At 52.7% G+C, this 17,924-nt stretch overlaps 7 protein-coding genes across 7 annotated transcripts; 4 read left to right on the top strand and 3 right to left on the bottom strand.

Annotated features, from left to right (window-relative positions):
• Positions 1 to 388: 388 nt before the first annotated feature.
• On the bottom strand, positions 389 to 3,802 carry JN550_007219 (uncharacterized protein; the record flags this gene model as incomplete). Its single annotated transcript, XM_049319045.1, has 7 exons — positions 389 to 583; positions 637 to 870; positions 922 to 1,841; positions 1,892 to 2,102; positions 2,163 to 3,423; positions 3,492 to 3,573; positions 3,769 to 3,802. The coding sequence occupies 7 exons, from the start codon at positions 3,800 to 3,802 to the stop codon at positions 389 to 391; spliced, it is 2,937 nt and encodes a 978-aa protein (XP_049170793.1).
• Positions 3,803 to 4,892: 1,090 nt separating this feature from the next.
• JN550_007218 (uncharacterized protein) lies at positions 4,893 to 5,792 on the bottom strand (the record flags this gene model as incomplete). Its single annotated transcript, XM_049319044.1, has 1 exon — positions 4,893 to 5,792. One exon carries the CDS (start codon positions 5,790 to 5,792, stop codon positions 4,893 to 4,895), a length of 900 nt encoding a protein of 299 aa, XP_049170792.1.
• Positions 5,793 to 7,003: 1,211 nt separating this feature from the next.
• JN550_007217 (uncharacterized protein) lies at positions 7,004 to 9,568 on the top strand (the record flags this gene model as incomplete). Its single annotated transcript, XM_049319043.1, has 4 exons — positions 7,004 to 7,488; positions 7,543 to 7,760; positions 7,824 to 8,250; positions 8,320 to 9,568. The coding sequence occupies 4 exons, from the start codon at positions 7,004 to 7,006 to the stop codon at positions 9,566 to 9,568; spliced, it is 2,379 nt and encodes a 792-aa protein (XP_049170791.1).
• Positions 9,569 to 10,200: 632 nt separating this feature from the next.
• On the top strand, positions 10,201 to 11,197 carry JN550_007216 (uncharacterized protein; the record flags this gene model as incomplete). Its single annotated transcript, XM_049319042.1, has 3 exons — positions 10,201 to 10,669; positions 10,725 to 10,838; positions 11,001 to 11,197. The coding sequence occupies 3 exons, from the start codon at positions 10,201 to 10,203 to the stop codon at positions 11,195 to 11,197; spliced, it is 780 nt and encodes a 259-aa protein (XP_049170790.1).
• A 1,815-nt stretch (positions 11,198 to 13,012) lies between these two features.
• On the top strand, positions 13,013 to 13,533 carry JN550_007215 (uncharacterized protein; the record flags this gene model as incomplete). Its single annotated transcript, XM_049319041.1, has 2 exons — positions 13,013 to 13,289; positions 13,373 to 13,533. The coding sequence occupies 2 exons, from the start codon at positions 13,013 to 13,015 to the stop codon at positions 13,531 to 13,533; spliced, it is 438 nt and encodes a 145-aa protein (XP_049170789.1).
• Positions 13,534 to 14,463: 930 nt separating this feature from the next.
• Positions 14,464 to 16,744, top strand: JN550_007214 (uncharacterized protein; the record flags this gene model as incomplete). The annotated part of the gene is made up of 2 exons (XM_049319040.1): positions 14,464 to 14,593; positions 14,655 to 16,744. 2 exons carry the CDS (start codon positions 14,464 to 14,466, stop codon positions 16,742 to 16,744), a joined length of 2,220 nt encoding a protein of 739 aa, XP_049170788.1.
• A 255-nt stretch (positions 16,745 to 16,999) lies between these two features.
• JN550_007213 (uncharacterized protein) lies at positions 17,000 to 17,523 on the bottom strand (the record flags this gene model as incomplete). The annotated part of the gene is made up of 2 exons (XM_049319039.1): positions 17,000 to 17,121; positions 17,178 to 17,523. 2 exons carry the CDS (start codon positions 17,521 to 17,523, stop codon positions 17,000 to 17,002), a joined length of 468 nt encoding a protein of 155 aa, XP_049170787.1.
• Positions 17,524 to 17,924: the final 401 nt, after the last annotated feature.

Genomic DNA, 17,924 nt, shown 5'->3' with positions numbered 1-17,924 from the left:
CCCAACCACGAACTTACGCGTCATGTTGGGGAAAAGTAATTTCCATTCATAAAATCCTCAATTAGCATGCAATTCAACGATTGCGAAATGTGATCCGTTCATAACTGGGAGATTTGCTCAAACGTCCCGGTATTCAAAATTTGCATGGGAAAGAACCATGACCACATGAGAGCTCACTGCTCCTGGGTAGGGGTATTTAGGAAGTTGAGAAATATGCTGTCAGATATGCAGCCTTTCATGCGCGATGCTTCAAAACATGCGGTTCCGTGAGCAGCACATGAATCTAGCCGCGAGTGCCTGAATTACGCCTGACATTTTTAGACCCTGAAACGCAAACTACCAATCCAAAAAGCATTGTCATCTCCGCAGAACAGTAAGTCATGACACATTACCCAGCAACGGCTGTTGTTGGTAAAGCAGCAGGTGCAGCTTCGGTGTCAGGGACTGCGGGCTGTTCGATGACCTTCGGTAGCTCTTTAGGTATCTCTTTTCGACCGTTTGCTTTGTAGTACAATACGACGTCGTTACCTCCCTTCCACACATGTGCCCGCAGAGTTGCAAGGCTCATTGTGTTTGGCAGCAGCTAATGACGTGTTAGCATGCAATGGGGAAAGAAAGTCAGGACTGGTGTCTAACCTGGTCATTACAGTAAAGCTCCAAATACTCCTCTGGTTTCAATGCGTTTTCCTCAGGCTCCTCGGGAGGGGGGTCTATCCGCTCAGCCACGTACGCCAATATCTTCTTGACTCGAAGCATCCTATTTGCATTCAAGCGATTGTTGCCGTCTGCAGTCGCGATACTAGGTAGTGTGTCTTTCCAAGGATGAAGAACGAAGGAGACCTTGACTGGATCTTTCGGCGGTATGTTGTTCTGCTGTTGTTAGTATTGGACAGAATTACAACAGATGAGGAGGTGTCTTACCAATAACAGAACCTCGCCCAGCCACATGGGTGCTTTCTGCTCAATAATGTCCGCATGTATACCAACTGTCTCAACAGTACCTCGATATAGATTGGCACTGCCACCAGACGTTTCTTCTTGGATGATGACTCTTGTCCCTGAAGGTAGCTTCAGAACCGGGGTGTCAATAGGTAAGCTTGGGTTGATCTGTGTTTCCACCAGCTGCTCCGGGTTGTCTTGCAGCTGCTTCTCATATTCGTTGTGAATCTTCTGGATCACTCCGTAGAAGCTATCATCTACTTCCTTTTCGTGGTTTGATGAAGACTCGGACTTGTTTTCCTCGTCTTTTTTCTCTTCTACCACAACCGGCTTCTCAGGCTGTGTGGAGGAGGCCGACCGGCCCAATTTCTTGGTGCCAAACGACATGCCCATCCGAAACTTCTTTCCAAAGGCAGTGGGAGACTTGCCGGTATCTTTCTCTTTAGCGTCGGTGGGTGACTTTGGTGTCTCGGGTTCTTTTTCCGCTGGCGCTGGTGTCGTGGCGGCTTTTGCTGGCGCATCCGCAGCACTGATGCCACTGCCGAAGTAATCTTCGGATGGGCGGCTGGTTTGCGAGGACCGCTTGTCGAGAGGGCTATTTGCTGAGTTCTCGGATACAGGTTGTAAGTGGCTGCCGAGACCTGGCGTGGCAACCCCTATCCCCAGACCTGGAGTTGCAGGTACATGAGCTCCGTTTGCCCTAGGTGTAACAGCGGCTGATCCATTCTCCTCCAAACCTGGTATGGGAGGAATGGGTATCGACATTGGAGGATTGGCCTGTGCCGCAGCCTGGCGGAGCTGTACGCTTTCGTTTAATTTCTGGCGGTGAACCTCGTCTTTCTTGATCTCTACGTCAATAAGCCTCGCAAACAAATAGCGGAGTACCCATCGACCAAGGTTTACTGGAAAGACATTAGCTACAAGCCTGTTACAAGGAAGTTTAGCGACTTACTCCTCTGGTCTTCACGGAAATCGACGGGCTCTTCCAACGTGAGCTCGTCAGCGTACATTTCCGCATCAAAGCAGTTAAACGGCTCCAGCACAACGGTCAAATTGCCGGAACTTGTGTCAATTGAGCACCATGGTGCCACAGCCTCGAGGGTGTTGACTTCGGGCTCCACATCTTCGAGATGCCCCTTGCCAAACCTTTGTATAACCTCGCACTAGCTGCTCATAAGCAGGTGTTTTATACTGGCTTGAATTGCACAAATCCATAGACTTACCTTGATTAGATCCCATAATAGGACGTCTCCGGCTGTATCCAGAGTCAAGACTCGCCTTCTGTCGTTCAGTAGTTTGTGTTTTACTAGACCGTTCTGGCCTTCGATTGTTTCCTCAGGCAGGTGGTCCATAGGTTCAATGGTAAGTGCATCGGGGTTAATTATCACGTCGGACCCCTTGCGACCGTGTGTAGCGGCTGCTGCCAAATTGGACTCAGACGGGCTGGCGAGGTGTGGTGGGAATGACGCCGTGTTTGACATGCGCAGGATCGACTTGGCTGGTATCTCCTTCCTCCCAGTTTTGTTGGTAGTCGGCGGCGGAGATTGGTGCGTTTTGGAGGAAATGCTACTCGCCCGAGCACGTCTGAAGGCCTCTGGTAGCAGGGCATCTGAGCCGGTATCGACATTCCTCCACCTGTTGATTGACGAGCTGGCACTGGCCGTCCATATGTAGTCCTTGGACGCAACGATCTTGCTAACACCGTTGTGCTCCTGGGCTACAGCGACAGACAGGCCTTCGTCCATGTCCACGGCGCCCCTGACATCAGTCTTGACAACCCACCCTGACCGGTCGCTGCTGTAGAAGACGCCCAGGTCGGGATGGTCCGAGAACAGTGACCACACGCTGTCATTGTGCATGGTAAGCGTGTACATGCATCGGCCTGCGGTGACGCTCCAGACTTTGACTGTCTGGTCCGAGCTCGCCGTCATGACGGTATCCCCGGCCTCGTTAACGAGAATCGAGCGCACGTTGTCAGTGTGACCGACGAACTTGGTGATTCGCTTGCCCGACTTGGGATCCCAGAGGCGAACGACAGACTCGGGACCGCCGCTAGCTAGGATGCTGCGGCCGACACTCAAGGCGTAGACGGACCCCTTCTCCGTGATCTCCTCGCCGCTGACATCGATCTCGAGCGATTTGCCTTTGCCGTTCAGGTCCCACAAGGAAATCTTGCGGTCGAGGCCGCCGGAAGCCACCCAGTCGCCACCCGTCGGAGTAGCAACGCACTTGACATAATCAGCGTGTTCGCCGAGGGTGTGGGCCTCGGTGTCGCCCGCCAACGGTCGCCATATCTTGACGGTGAGGTCGGAGGAAGCGGAAACGAGGGCTGAGTTGTTGGCGGCGAGGACAATGTCGTTCACCCAATGGGTATGCGCCTGGGTCGAGGCTCGGAACTTGGTCGTCGATTTGGCCTGCGGACCGGATGCGCCGGCCACGTCTAGGTCCCAGGCGCAGACGACTCCATCCCGGCCTCCAGAGTAGCTGTGGCGGCGGTGTTAGGCACTGGTGGACGTGGCAGAGGCCGTGGGAGGGGTGTGTTGGGAGCTTACAGCACAGCATTGTTCGGATCGACCGCCAAGCCGTTAACGCCGAGTCTGTGGCCGCCGGAGGAGCTGTGATCGAGCTCGCAGACTATATTGCATCGGGCACATGTTAGATATAGCGATTCGCACAATGTACATCTAGGTTACAATAGTCGGAACGAAATGTCTCGGGAGGGCTGTCAGGCCACGCGACGACTCGGATGCGGGGTTTCGAGCACATCGACGGCAGGCTTAGGGGTCCAAGCTGGAGAGAACAGACGGGATGGGACGAGGCGAGACGAACCGTAGCTTATCCTCTGACGCGCCTTCTTGGCCATATCGATCGAGAGAGCGGGCGGGCACTCATGCGAAGTTGCTTATTCTGAAACTGGAGCTCTCGCTGCGATATTGGGCATGCGACGTGCGGTACCGAGGGGGAGGGACCCGGGGACCAGTATCGAGGTGAAGGTAGGGGGAGGATGGCCCGGTGGTTGGCCAGGAACTCGGGTTCGGGTCGGTGGTCCAGTACCGTCTGGCCTGGAGTCCTGGAGTCTGGGAGTCTGGCTGGAGTTTGGCTGGCCCCGTCACCCACATGGATCCTGCCATCCACGCCATCCCCCCATCCCCCATCCTGCCATCCTGCACCGTCTCTCCTGCGGGCGGAAGCTTCCAAACATTCGGCGCTACTGCCGCTGTAGGGCCTAATGACGCCCATGCGCCAGGGCCATGCTCAGCGGGAACCCGTGGGAGGCCAACCACTGCCCTGCAAAAGACGGGGCCTGGGGGGGCCTGGGCTCCCCTGCCCTGCTGATCCCAGCTGCTCGGCGCCGCTAACTGTCCCATGCGGGTATAGCTTTTCCCCGCCATCCCATCATCCCCCGTCCATGGGTTGACCGGGTCCAAGCCGTTGGCCTCGAAAGGTCGGGGTTCGGTTGCACCTGCATATCACCAGCCCTCCACTACACCATAGTGCACGGATGGAATTCATGCCCGTTGATCATTGCTGGCGACACGAACAAGGAGTATACTTTCATCATTTTCAGAAGCCGTGGCTCGCATGGTCGTCTTCGACTCCGCGAGACCATCTTGCGAAAATGTGCCAACCCTTACGGCATCTGCTACCTAGGCCGACAACATTGACAGAAACCAGGGCCGCATCCAAGCCCGAGTCAGAAACGGCAATGAACCATGGTAGTTCATGGGTGATAATTAACATGGGGGTCAGTGATCCTTACTCGATAGTCATATCCCGCATCATCAAGGGCTTGAGTGGGGGTATGCTGGAGAGAGGGTATGATGCTCTATGAATTGATTGTACATGTTCCGCTGAGGGACCCTTCTAGCCTCTGCCGTTCTATGCATATTGTACAATGTATAATAAGACAGAAAGCCCTGTCGGCCTTCCATCTCATCACGGGAAGAGCCACCTCACAGCGCCTTGAGCTGCAGGGCGTTGACCGCCCACTGGTAACTTCCCAGAAAGATAGCGCCGCCAGCACTGATCCATCCGACTCTTGGTCCTATGCCGGCGAAAAAGGCACCGACGCCATGTGTCTTCAAGATGTTCCGCAGGAGAGGCAGCACCCTTTCCCTCTCCTTCGACAACATGATCCTCGTCTTCAACACATCCAAGGGGGTCGTGATGCCAGCGGCAACGGCACCCGATATGCTCCCGTACAGGGCGCTCTCTGCTGCGCTGACCTCCGAGCCGGTCCCGTTCCGCCTCCTTCCCCATGCCTTCAGCGCTTCCCAGAGCGGAAACTGGATGACTGTGAAGGGCACCTCGCGCATGACCGTGATCCCCCACCCTCTATACAGCTCCCTCCAAACCCCGCCGAACCCGACGTTCTTGTACTGCCCCAGTATCGCCCCCAGGGCCGCCGCACTCGATCCGCCGTGCAGCCCTGCCTGCGCGCGCTGCTTGACGACCTCGGTCGGGACTCGGACGGCGCAGGCGGCCACCTCGCCCAGACTGGCCGCCGCCATGTGGTCGCGAGCCTCCTTCCAGCTGCTGCGGGCATTTTGGCCGTGTACTAGGTCCTCGCCTGCCACGAGCAGCTGCCCCTCCTGCCGTCGCGCGGCCAGGAAACTCTTGACGCCCTCGTACGTGCAGAAGAAGAAGGCGGCACCTGGTGCCGAGCCCACAACCGCGGAGCCCACGCCACGGTAGATGCCTCGGAAGCCGCCGGAGGCAAAGAAGCCTGCCTCGGATTGGAGTCGGGTTTTGAGCGTGTCGAGCGGGAACAGCGACAGATCGACGGTCGTGCCGGCGAGTCCGCCTGCCACCAAGGCCGTCGCGAATGGCGGTTGTAGAGGTGAAGTCGACATGTTTGACGGAGGCGGTTTCCTAGATTAGGGCGGTTGACTTGTGAGCTTCGAGGCTCCAGCCCTTTGCTTTACTGGAGGTTTGCCGGCATCGGCGTGGGTAGTGACTTCAACTTGTGTCTGTTGGTGATGGACCCTTTTCCAAGCTCGTTGGTGGAGCTAAGAATTTTGGAGCTCAAGTTGCCTAAAGCGGCTAGAGGAACACTAACGCAAGACAGCACCTGGGAGGATTGATTAAAGAGACGCCGCAAAGGCACAACTACATGAGGCCGGAACTTCCTCCTAAGTTAGAAGCCTCTAACCACACGATGAGAGAAGCATATTCTCCATGATAGAGTCGGCGACTCAGATGGAGATCGTCACAGCCTCCATTTCAGGAGGATTTACCTATTCTCAGACTAGGCAGGGAAGCGATGCCGGATAATTAACTTCATCTGGGAATCCATTCCTCTTCAACCCAGCCCATCGGCTGCCCAATCTGGTGTCTCCATTACATGTACAAACCGCTCTCATGGTTTCAATGACTGGCCTGACTGGGGCCGGCCCAAGTCACTCGTTCAGTGGAGTTTCGACATCATCCCTGAGTTGCAACAATAGTGCAGGTAATCCACGGCGATCCGCACCAACCACGTCTCTCGGTTTACTTGAAGTAGCGCAGGGGGGCATCACTGGCGTCCCGTATTGCCATGGTAAATACCTGACGTCTGCCATCATTCTTCCAACAATTCGCGGGGTAAATCAGGCATCTATGATTCGCGGAAATCGGTTCTCCTCATAGTGTATGCACGTCCATGCTGATCCTGTCAAGCTCCCCCGCATTGTGAAATATACGACGGACCATCTCTATACATACCAGTCCATGATCTTGATTCACTATGATGGCATACACCAATGACGTCCAAGGATTTGATGTTGGGAACATCTGAGCTATACCAAGGTTGACTGTCAACTGAGCCGCCATGCTCAAAGCACTCTGGCGTATCCGACGCGTATAAGAACGTAACATGTCACTGCGATATGTTGTAGTGAGGGCCCACATGCACCAATGCCGACTGACATTCACTGCATGCTTGGAGCCCCGTCCGGGATGTAGCAACGTTTTGGAGAAGAAAGTTATATCAAGGTCATGGATCCCGTCTTCCCTCCTAGTTCCGTGAACTGTGGTCGGGTCACGTTTGGTAGCCTCCTTCTTATGTACTCTCAGAGTCAATCCAATGCGCTTCTCACAGAAACTCCTATTCGTGATCGGGCTATCCACCTTCGTGGATGGCCAAACCGGCAAATACTCTGCCGCTCGGCATCTGTGGTATAACACCCCCGGCGATGGGTTCAGCCAGGGGCTTGCCCTTGGGAATGGGCGTATAGGAGCTCTCGTGTTAGGGTCGGCCACTGAGAAGATCATTCTGAATGAGAACTCTGTCTGGAGTGGGCTCTTCGAAGATCGCATCAATGATGCCTCCTTGGAAGCAGTCCCTCGCATCCGTGGTCTGCTCATGAATGGCAATTTGACTGAGGCTGGACAACTCGTGCTCGCAAACATGGCAGCAAACCCTACAACAAGTCGAATGTTTGGCGTCACTAACGACCTCGTGCTCGACTTTGGTCATTCTGATGCAGACTGGCAAAACTATGAGCGCTGGCTGGATACACTCGACGGAAATGCGGGTGTCACTTACGACTACAATGGTGTCACTTATAAGTTCGTTCCAAGAGATTCCCCAATTTCGTAACTTGCTAAACTAATTTTCTACAGTCGTGAGATCACAGCCAAGTTTCCCGAGGGTGTACTTGCCGTGAGATTGAATGCCAGTGAGGCAGGCAGCCTCAACGTAACTGTCAGCCTGTCCCGTTCCAAAGGCATTATATGGCAGGGAGCTTCACTCGAGAACAACACAGTGACAATGGACATTGGTGGATCCGAGGCCGGTTCTATTGCTTTCTCATCGGCTGTACGTGTGATTGCAGACGGAGGTAGGCATATGTCAGCCTGAAGGCTTCAAGAAAAGAAAGTACTGACAATGTTTCATCCTCAAGATATTACAAGCAACGGTACAAGTCTAGTTGTGACCGGCGCAACTACCGTGGACCTCTTCTATGATGCCGAGTCGGAATTCCAATGGGACAGCGAGGACCTGTACAAATCCAGTGTCACGAGCAAATTGGAAGCAGCAGCTTCTGATGGATATGAGACCCTGCGGACTGAGGCCATCAGTGACCACAGTTCTCTTGTTGGTCGAGTGGTGCTCGACATTGGATCAAGTGGCGATGTTGGCCTCCTTCCGACAAACGAGAGGATTGAAAAATTCAAGGAAGAACCGGACAACGACGTGGAATTCGTGACACTCACGTACAACTTCGGCCGTCACCTGCTGGTCTCATCGTCCCGAGACACTGGAGGCGTAGGTCTCGGCGTGCCTGCAAACTTACAAGGTATTTGGAATGATAACTATACACCACCATGGTAAGTATGTACCCGAAGCTTTCACCCGACGGCCGTTCGCGCGGCTTGACTGACTTCTCACCTTCGCAGGGGAGGCAAATACACTGTCAACATCAACACCGAAATGAACTATTGGCTTGCCGAGTCGACCAACCTCGTGGAAACGCTCCGACCTCTTTGGGACCTTATGGAACGCAGCCACCAGAGAGGCAAAGACGTCGCGAAGCGTATGTATGGCTGTCCGGGCTATATGTCACATCACAACCTTGACCTATGGGGAGATTCAGCACCCCACGATAATGGCACCGAGTATACCATGTGGCCAATGGCGAATCTCTGGCTTTTGTCCCATATGATGGAACATTACCGCTTCACCGGGGATCGGTCTTTCCTGGAAAAGTCGTGGTCCTTATTCTACGACGCTGCTACTTTCTACAATTGCTACCTGTTCAAGTTTGAGGGCTATACTTCCAGCGGGCCATCTATCTCACCAGAGAACAACTTTGTCGTTCCCGATGATATGGCCGTTGCAAGGAAAAATGAGTCTATCGACATCTCACCGACTTTAGACAACTCACTGCTCTACGAGTTTTTCACGAACGTACTAGAGATTGCCTCGGTTTTGCAAATTTCCACGACCGGTGATGAAGTCCTGTCCAACGTGCAGTCCCTCAGGGATCAGCTACGACCTGCGCAGATCGGGCAGTTCGGCCAGATCCAAGAATGGCGAATCGACTACGAGGAGGCGTCGCCAGAACAACGCCATATTTCCCACCTCTGGGACCTGTTCCCCAACAGTCGCTTTACCCCGCTCATCAACCAGACACTCGCCGACGCGGCTCGGGTCTCCTTACAGCGGCGCCTCGATCACGGCGGTGCCGGGACAGGCTGGTCGCGCACTTGGACGGCAGCCTGCTTCGCTCGACTGCTCGATGGCAACCAGTTCTTCAACCACACGCAGATCTTACTGCAGAATCACCCGTTGCAAAACATGTTCCACAGCATTGATGGGTCGCCTACCTTCCAGATCGACAGCAACTTTGGAATCGTGGCGGCAGTCACCGAGTCGCTACTTCAAAGTCACGCTGGTGTGGTGCATTTGCTACCCGCTCTGCCAGACAAGATCCCGTCTGGGTCTTTCAAGGGCTTGGTGGCCCGTGGAGGGTTCGAAGTCTCTGCTAGCTGGAGCGACGGGCAATTAGTCTCTGCGAATATCGAGTCCCGGCTCGGTAACGCTCTGAAGGTCAGAGTTGCGGATGGTGTAGAGTTCAAGATTAACGGCACTGTAGGGGATGGTGTAGAGACTGCCGCGGGCGATATTTTCACCATTACTGTATAGTTTCACTGGTAGATCGGCTGGACCGTCCGAGAAAGCCGTGGTCACTGGCAGTAATTAAGTTTTCATTGGAGTACCTTGGCAGACGCTAAGTGGTACCCTTTGTTCCCATCCACCGGAGTTTACATTGATTGAACTGAAGTTCAAAATTTCAGTTTCACCAATATCTCTGCGTGTTCTCATTCCAGTATCTAAGCTCATGCCCAGCACTTCAAGGACGTGTGTGAATTCTTGTCAGTGTGGATACATTGGTACCGACTCATTGCAGACTCTTAGCCGTGCTTCAGGGTGACCTGCCGACGGATATTTAGGAATAGAGGAGGCTCCAAATATCCCCACCTATAGCAGGTGCAGCTTCTCCGCACCCCTGACCCCAATCCATCACTGGCTGGACTAAGACCGAAAGGAGGCAAGGGTTTCGGCGTCAACCTCGGACTGTGGAGTATCTGAGCGCGGAATTCACGATAGTTATACTGGATCTCCCAGATCTGATGGCCCCATCTGACAGCAGTGGAGTCGCTAGGAAGGGGTTCAAAAACCTCATACTATACATATAGTCTCGTGGCGACAACCGCACCTGCCATCTGATCGCCTTCAGTCTATCACATTTACTTTGGCGGTCGAACTTGGGCGCTATGTCATCCTCATCTAACTCCGGGCTGCCCCTCGAGGGCAAGGTCTTCACCATCACTGGCGGCGCCAGCGGAATCGGCCTCGCGACAGCCAAGATCTTGTCCAAACGGGGTGCGGCAGTATGTATAGCAGACGTTGATCCGGAAGCCATGAAGACCGCGGAGGCATACTTCGCCCCTCTGAAAGTCCCGTTCATGATCACCAAGGTCGATGTGTCGCGCAGAGCCGAGGTGGACTCGTGGATAGATGCCGTCATCGAGAAGTACTCAAGACTAGACGGATCCGCGAACGTGGCAGGCATCATTGGAAAATTTCATGGCATTGCGACCGTGGCCGAGCTCGACGATAGCGAGTGGGACAAGATCATAGCCGTCAACCTGACGGGGACGATGTATTGCATGCGCGCTCAGCTGCGCAAGATGGTCGACGGCGGTTCGCTTGTCAACATCTCATCCATCCACGGCATAAAAGGTATCACATGATTCGCCTACAATACAGACCAAGCCGGCTAACTGCTGGCCCTCAGGATTCGGAAAGCACAGCGCCTATGATGCGAGCAAGCACGGCGTTATAGGGCTCACTCGAGCAGCCGCGCAGGAAGTTGGTGCACGAGAGATCCGCGTTAACAGCGTGGCACCGGGTAAGTACAATTCAACGTCGTTCTCTACGTCTGTTTCCCTGGCCAAACTAGCAGCACACGAGTTTTGGCTTGAAGGCGGCGCGCGATGCAAGTGGCCCAGGCACGCAATGTACCCCTAGCAAGCTTGTTTTATACAGGTTTACTAATCTGCAATGTCAAAAGGGGCGATATATACACCACTCATGCAAAAGAACTGGGATGCACGAGGGCGACCAAGCGACGCCCCATTTGAAGAGCCCACTGCGTTTCAGAGGCAAGGTACAGCAGAAGAGACAGCCAATGTCATTGCTTTCCTGCTAGGACCGGAGAGTACCTTTGTCAGTGGAAGCGTCTATACTGTAGATGGGGCTTGGACGTAAGGACTGCTAAGTCGGCCGCGGTTGTAGGATGTTGTAGTTATCGATAGTGAGTCGAATGAGTTGACGATTTACGGGCCTAGATTATGCCTGACTTTCACAAAGCATCCGCTGTCATGTTTACGGGAATCGAATGCAGATGGACCATATGGAAGGACGAGGTCGTAACGCATGCCAGGTGATTGCTACGCCTGTTCTGTCACAGCTCTATGCACTCGCTCTGATTGTAAGAATTTCAATTATCCAGCGCGATGTAATCCGGGTGGCAAGTAATTCAGACAAGCACACTCACATGTTCCTTAGACGTCGATTCTGTTCTTATGAATGTAAACGGGAGTTGTTGATGGTTCAGAAACACAGGGCGAATTTTGCCCCGATCACGTAGTATGGTGGCAGCTAGTTTCGGTGCTCAAGTAGTATGAAAATATCCGTCGGGTGATTCTTTGGTGGCAACGACCCCGTCGGAATCCACCACTGAGACTCCAGCGTGCAAGGACAGGTTTTGGTCCAACAGTCGCAATTGGGGAATTTTCCTCTTAACGCGGTCTTCATTTTTGACCGATGCTCTGACAATACCAATTCACGTTCAGCGTTGGTGAATGGTTCACTTATTCGTTGTGCGATGATTAGTCCAATTGTAGAGCTTAGGTGCGGTTACGAACTCTGGGGATATTACACATCCAACATTAACAAACAACTTGACGATAATAGGTATTTGCATCTAGGCGCGTGGATGCGTAGAAATCTGGTCTTCATCTATACTTCCGTTCGAGTCATTATACGTATCCAGAAGCAACCATCATATCATCTTGTAGCAGTTACCCGACACTCAAGTCACTTCGCTTGGAGTACGAATAAAACCTGAGAAGACCTGAGAAGGGCGTGGTACTGTGTTCATCAGACTTCAGCTTCCTATTCAAGTCTGAAATACTCGGTAACAAAGACTCATTACCAGCAGGTGCCGAACTAACGTTATGAAGTCCGGGGCGACAGCTCTGGTCGAAGCCACTACGCAGCAATTACGAATGCTCAGCGACAGACTCCCCAGTCCGGCAGACCTTGGGGGGGAATTCCAATCCCACATTAATTCAAATAGTCCCTTTCGGAATCGTGGCTTGTTTAGAGTGGTCTCAAGCCCCCGAGAACCAGAGCTGGCCCTCACCCTCAGAGGGTTTTCAGACATTCTCAAATGGGCAATGTACCTTGTAGGTAGGAGAATGGTACACCACATGCAAACAGGTCATGAATTAGGCAAGGATATGTCAGAAATATTTGAAGCGCTTATTATTCTATGCATTAACACATCGCATCTACGATGTCCGGCTCTTGGTCATGTCTTGATGTCGACCATGGATATTCGTAGATAGATGGCTTGGGTTCTTGCTGACCATCACTGCAACTTGCTGTAAGTATTTAACTTGAGTAGACAGCGCCGTGTCTATGTAACTGAAAGGTAAGAGCGTCGAAGCGTACATGGAGGAAGACATCGAGCGTTGCTTGAAACTATCTTGGCAAGGCCGTGTGTACCTAACTAAGTATGGACAACCGATCAGGTGCTCCTTCCCAACAGTGTAATGTTCACTTTAAAGCAGTGAATCCATGGGACAAACACTTGAATTTTCTGCATGTGTTCACTGTGCCGCGCAAATTCAATGAATCAATTCACTGCGACACAATATCGGTCCCCCCCTCGGAGCCAACTCTACATAAATCCGTGACCACACTCTCTACTCATTGCATCAAACCCAATATCATCATTCTTCTGGTCGCCATACATCCTCAAAGAACCACCAAAGCCATCTGCATCAAGCCGACAAGATGAAGCTCGTCATCCTTTCCCTCCTTGTCACATCCCTTGTGGCTCCCGCCATCGCGCACAACTTCTGGATGGTACTTTACCACGGCTCATTCTCCGAGCTGGGCTTCAAGTTTATCTCGGAGGCACCGCAGTGCACTGCTGAGCTACACGATGCCAAGCTCTATGCAGACCGATCCGATGTCAGCGGTGACAAGTGGGGAGTTCGATACGAGCTTTACGGTGGCATTACCGACATCGTCGAGTGGAACACCAACGACGAGAACCTCGGACATCACAGTACGTCCACTTCACAGGCCTCTGGGAGCTTGTCATCTGTCAGAGCATTTTTTGGATTAGCATAGCATTTCTGACCTGCGCAGCTATGTACAGAGACCGTGATTACGGCATCTACGACACGAACGACAACAGGAAGGGCAGGTGTATTCCTGACAGCACCAGAGATTTCGATTGCCTGTTTCAGTTCACTCGCGTGTCCGGGTTCTCGATATTGAACTGCACTTCGGATTCTATCCACGTCTAGAGCTTCAGTATGGGTCCGAATGATGATCAGGGTTGACGGGCATGTGGCCTATGGATGAAGGTGCGAGCAGGGTGAAGTGCGGTGTCTTCCCAGTATATACACAGCGGGCACTACATCCAGCCATGAATTGACGGTCACATTACATAAAATGAATGTTAAGAAACGTTCTCGCTCCTTTTTGGATCTTGAATTCATTTTGACTACGGGTAGTTGTCCATCCTCGCTGGCCATCACGCATCACTACAGAATCTGGCTTCCGCTGCATCGTCTTATAAGACGGCCAATCGGAAAGAGTCCAAGTACAAGATAGCAGAGTGGCAAGAAAATCCAAGGGGTTGGAACCCAAGGTGGTGATAGAGCACCATCATGTCAATGCACCATCTCGATGAGCTTGGCACTGTGTTCTCGAAAGACCAAGTCACTATTCAGCTGCGTGCAACGGCGTGGCTGTAAATCTGCGTCATATTCCAGAATAGGATCTTGAACACCATTGGTAACTAAGTACGTTTGTGTACCTGGATGGTGAATGGTAAGGTTTTTGACTGCAACGCTGTGCACAGTGTAGTTTCTACGATTGGTGCTCGCCAGGCTGATGCTTCCATGTTGTCATAATCCGTGACTCTTCCCACGGCCGTATGCTGAAGTGGCAATTACAGAGGCGGGTCTCGTAAACCGGTCATTATTGCAAATAAGGCAGCGAGGAAAAAGGCAGCGTTCGTGAGAGGATTGGGCAAGCAGTACGGAGTACTGCTCCTGGCGTTGGTGCGTCTACCCAGGAACTACCCAATGGGGTTAGTATGTCTTGGCAGCCTTCTCGTCGCATCGGCTCCATGGATATTATTTTAACTGGCCAAAGCTCCAACAGAGCTCCGAAGTCGAGGTTCACGATTAACAATAGCCCCAAGGAAGCACAAGGACCCGGGGCATGGAATGCACGCGATTCAGCAAGTCTTGCACAGGAGTGCCCGGCCAATCTCGGTGCATGAGTTTCGCGATGCCATCCTCGCGACATGCAAGCCCCGATTCCCCGAGGCCAGGGGTTCTATGCACAGGCCCGTTGGTACGCGTTCAGCCTGACTTGTCGCCGCGTCAGTATAACAGCTAACCTTGCTGGATGTTAGGCCTTGCAATAAGCGGTGGTGTGGATTCCATGGCACTGGCCTATCTTTGCTCTCAAATCCGCAAGCTGGATCCTGATATTATGATCACTGATCATCCATGCGCTGGGTTCCGGGCCTTCGTTGTCGACCATCGCCTCCGCGAAGGCTCGACCGAGGAGGCACACAGTGTCATGAAGGCCCTTCATGAGATGGGTATCCCCAGTGATCTCTTACCAATCAACTGGAAGAAGGAACTTGGTGAGAACGTCGATGTCAAAAACCTATCGAACATCGAGAGCGCCGCACGAAGGGCTCGATATCGGAAGCTTGGCCATTTTGTCGCCTTCCGCAAGATGGCCACGCTGCTGTTGGCCCACCACCAGGATGATCAATACGAAACAGTTCTCATGCGCCTGATCAACGGCCATCGTAATCGTGCTCTGATTGGCATGCGGGAGGCATCTGATATACCTGAGTGTGAAGGCCTTTTTGGAGTTTATGGTAGTGGCTGGGTCGACGACCAGACCCGAAAGCACCCATTCTACAACACCAAGCTCTCCAAGAAGGAGCGCAAGAGTTTGAAGCAAGAGCTCAAGTTCCGCATCAATGAACTGATGCACGAAGACCAGCAAGCAGAGGATCAGCTCGCCAATCTTGGAGTATTTGATACTACTGGGGCCGACGATTCACTGGGGAAAACACCCATCAGGTTCAACTGGTCACCGCAGCTCGGATCTATGCCCATTGAAAACGGAGGTGTCAGTATACATCGACCGTTTCTGGAGTTTGGCAAGGATAGACTCGTTGCGACCTGCGTGGAAAATAATGTTCCCTGGTTTGAGGACCATACTAACACGGATCCGACACTGACTACGCGAAATGCGATTCGTCATATGTACAAATCTTGCGAACTTCCTCGCGCTCTCCAGAAACCGGCTGTTCTGGCGCTCTCCAAGTCTTGTCAGCATCGAGCTCGAGCCCAGGATGCCGAGGCGCGTAGACTACTCCAAAGGACAGTGCTCCATGACTTCGAGCCGCATGTGGGCACGATGGTGGTTCAATTCCCGAACTTGCAGGTTCATGGCTCCAAAGGAGCTTCGTCCTCGAACGAGTACCACCAACACCGGCTCTCCCAGAAGCGAATAATTGCAGCACTAGCCCTCCAGCGGGTCATCGCTCTTGTTAGCCCAGAATATCAAGCCCCCTCTGTCACGAACTTGCAGAATGTGGTCTCGAGACTCTTCCCATCTCTTGAGAGCCTGCCAGATGCGTCGAGGGCGGCACCGCCTAAAGCCTTCAACGTCGCTGGCTTGCACTTTATGCCTATTGAATCATCGCCGCCGTCGGTCGCTTCCTCCGCACTATTGCATCCCCAGATATGGTACGTATCGCGCCATCCATACGTTGCGACCGAGCCACTCCCTCAGTGGCGCATTTCAGCATGGTCACCCGGATTGGAGAGAAGGCGCAGACCTCGTAAACCGAGATCGAGATGGTCAGTTTGGCTACCTTGGCATTTTTGGGACGGTCGCTTCTGGATTCGGCTCACGCATCGTCTACCTTCCCGTCTAGTTGTGATGCCCTTCCTAGTCGAACACAGCAAGGACTTCCGGACCGCACTACCTCCGCAGGATCGTGCTCGTTTGGCCGCGGTGCTTAAGCAATACGCCCCTGGGAAAACCAGATATACACTGCCCGCCATCTATGCGGAAGAGCCTGTAGACTTCGACAATGTAGTTTCTCATCCCAAGCATCCAGAGCCTCGAAACGATTTAGCGATAAACGCAAGTCAGAGAATAATCGGCAAGCCCATACTGCCACCTATTGACCGCTCAAAGATGAGGCTACTAGCTCTTCCGACATTGGATTTCCAACTGCCTGGATTAGAGAAGTTGTTGCAACATGAAGTTCGGTTCAAGAAGGCAGACCGGGACACACTGCGGACGATGGGCAGTTTCGACGGCGGCTCTTTCGCTCCACTTCGAGCCTCCAGTATCACACATCGCAGTCGCAATATACGCAAGCTCTGTATCAACTCGAAGAGACGGGAGAGACTCCTTCATGAACGACAGGGTCACCTCGGTGAAGGTCATCAGGCAGCTGGTGGGTGAAAGCTTCATTCGGTAGCTCCATAGATACCAACGAATAGATGTTGTATACGTCAGTCTCGAAAGCTAGTCTGGTCCGTCTATCAAGAGTATTGGCTGTGAGTTTACTTAATTTTTTGTTGTTAATGGAATGGTGCAATGCCGATATCTCAGCTACCATGCTGTGCTATCAAGCGGAGTGCCCAATACCCTTATGGAGATATCCTCTACGCTCTTCCACGAAGACTTAGATTCGTTTATTATGTCCAGCACCTTATGTCATCTTTCAGGTGTCAGCCTTTGTTGCATGGACAAGCGGTTGAGGCTCTTCTGAACAGCCTTGAGGGCGTCAACATCAGGACTAGGCGTTTCCTCGCGAATCGTGCCACACGGTCCTTCACCTAGTTCTCGAATAGTTAGCATGTCTCTTGCATATGCCAGGATATTCTAATCTCACCTGATGGGCTTTGGTCCTTGTGATCGATTTTGCTCACCAAAGCGCCACTGCTTTCTATGTCGCTCCGCTGGTCCCGCGCATCGTGTGCCTTCTTTCTCGCCTCTGCTCTTTGTCGGACTTCTGCCTTTTCGCAGTTGGGGCATCGACCCTTCTTCGGCGCTATTAGAGTCCTCTGTTTGCAATCCAGCAAGCCAGGTGGTATCTTGGGCAATTGCGGCAGGAACACTGGGCTTTCGAGCAACATGTCGTCGGCAGGCTTGCAGCGGCGGGCGACGTGACAATGGGAAGTGTTCTGAAAATACCGGTGGTTGCACTCCTCGAAGTGAGTGTATATGTTATTGCACATGGTCACGATGTTTGGGTGCGAAGCACCTGGCGTTTGCTTGGGCGAGAGCGAGGTACCAGTTTCAGACTAGTAAGAGGACAAACGCGGCTCCCTCGAGCGGTAAAAGAATGACACAGTTCGAGGGGCCGTGTGGTGAGAGAGAATCTGAAGCAAGTAGTATGAACAAATTCATTCACCAAGTGGTGATTATCGGAGGCTTAGTTGTGTGGATAAAAGCTGACCATTGCAAGGTGAATGCATACCCACCTGGGCAGCTTCTACCAGAATAAGAGTCCCTTCAATTTTCCGACGGTTTCAATCAAATTTCATACAACATTCTCTTTTCAACATGCAATCTCAATATCAATGATTAAGTTTAAGTCTCGTATAAAGCAACAGAACTCACCGAGCCGTGACCTGCC

The sequence above is a fragment of the Neoarthrinium moseri genome, assembly GCF_022829205.1.
Source record: "Neoarthrinium moseri strain CBS 164.80 chromosome Unknown scaffold27_Wmoseri_CBS_16480, whole genome shotgun sequence".
Classification (NCBI taxonomy): domain Eukaryota; kingdom Fungi; phylum Ascomycota; class Sordariomycetes; order Amphisphaeriales; family Apiosporaceae; genus Neoarthrinium; species Neoarthrinium moseri.
Note: the sequence above shows the minus strand (reverse complement) of the source record. Positions and strands in the feature narration are given on the sequence as shown.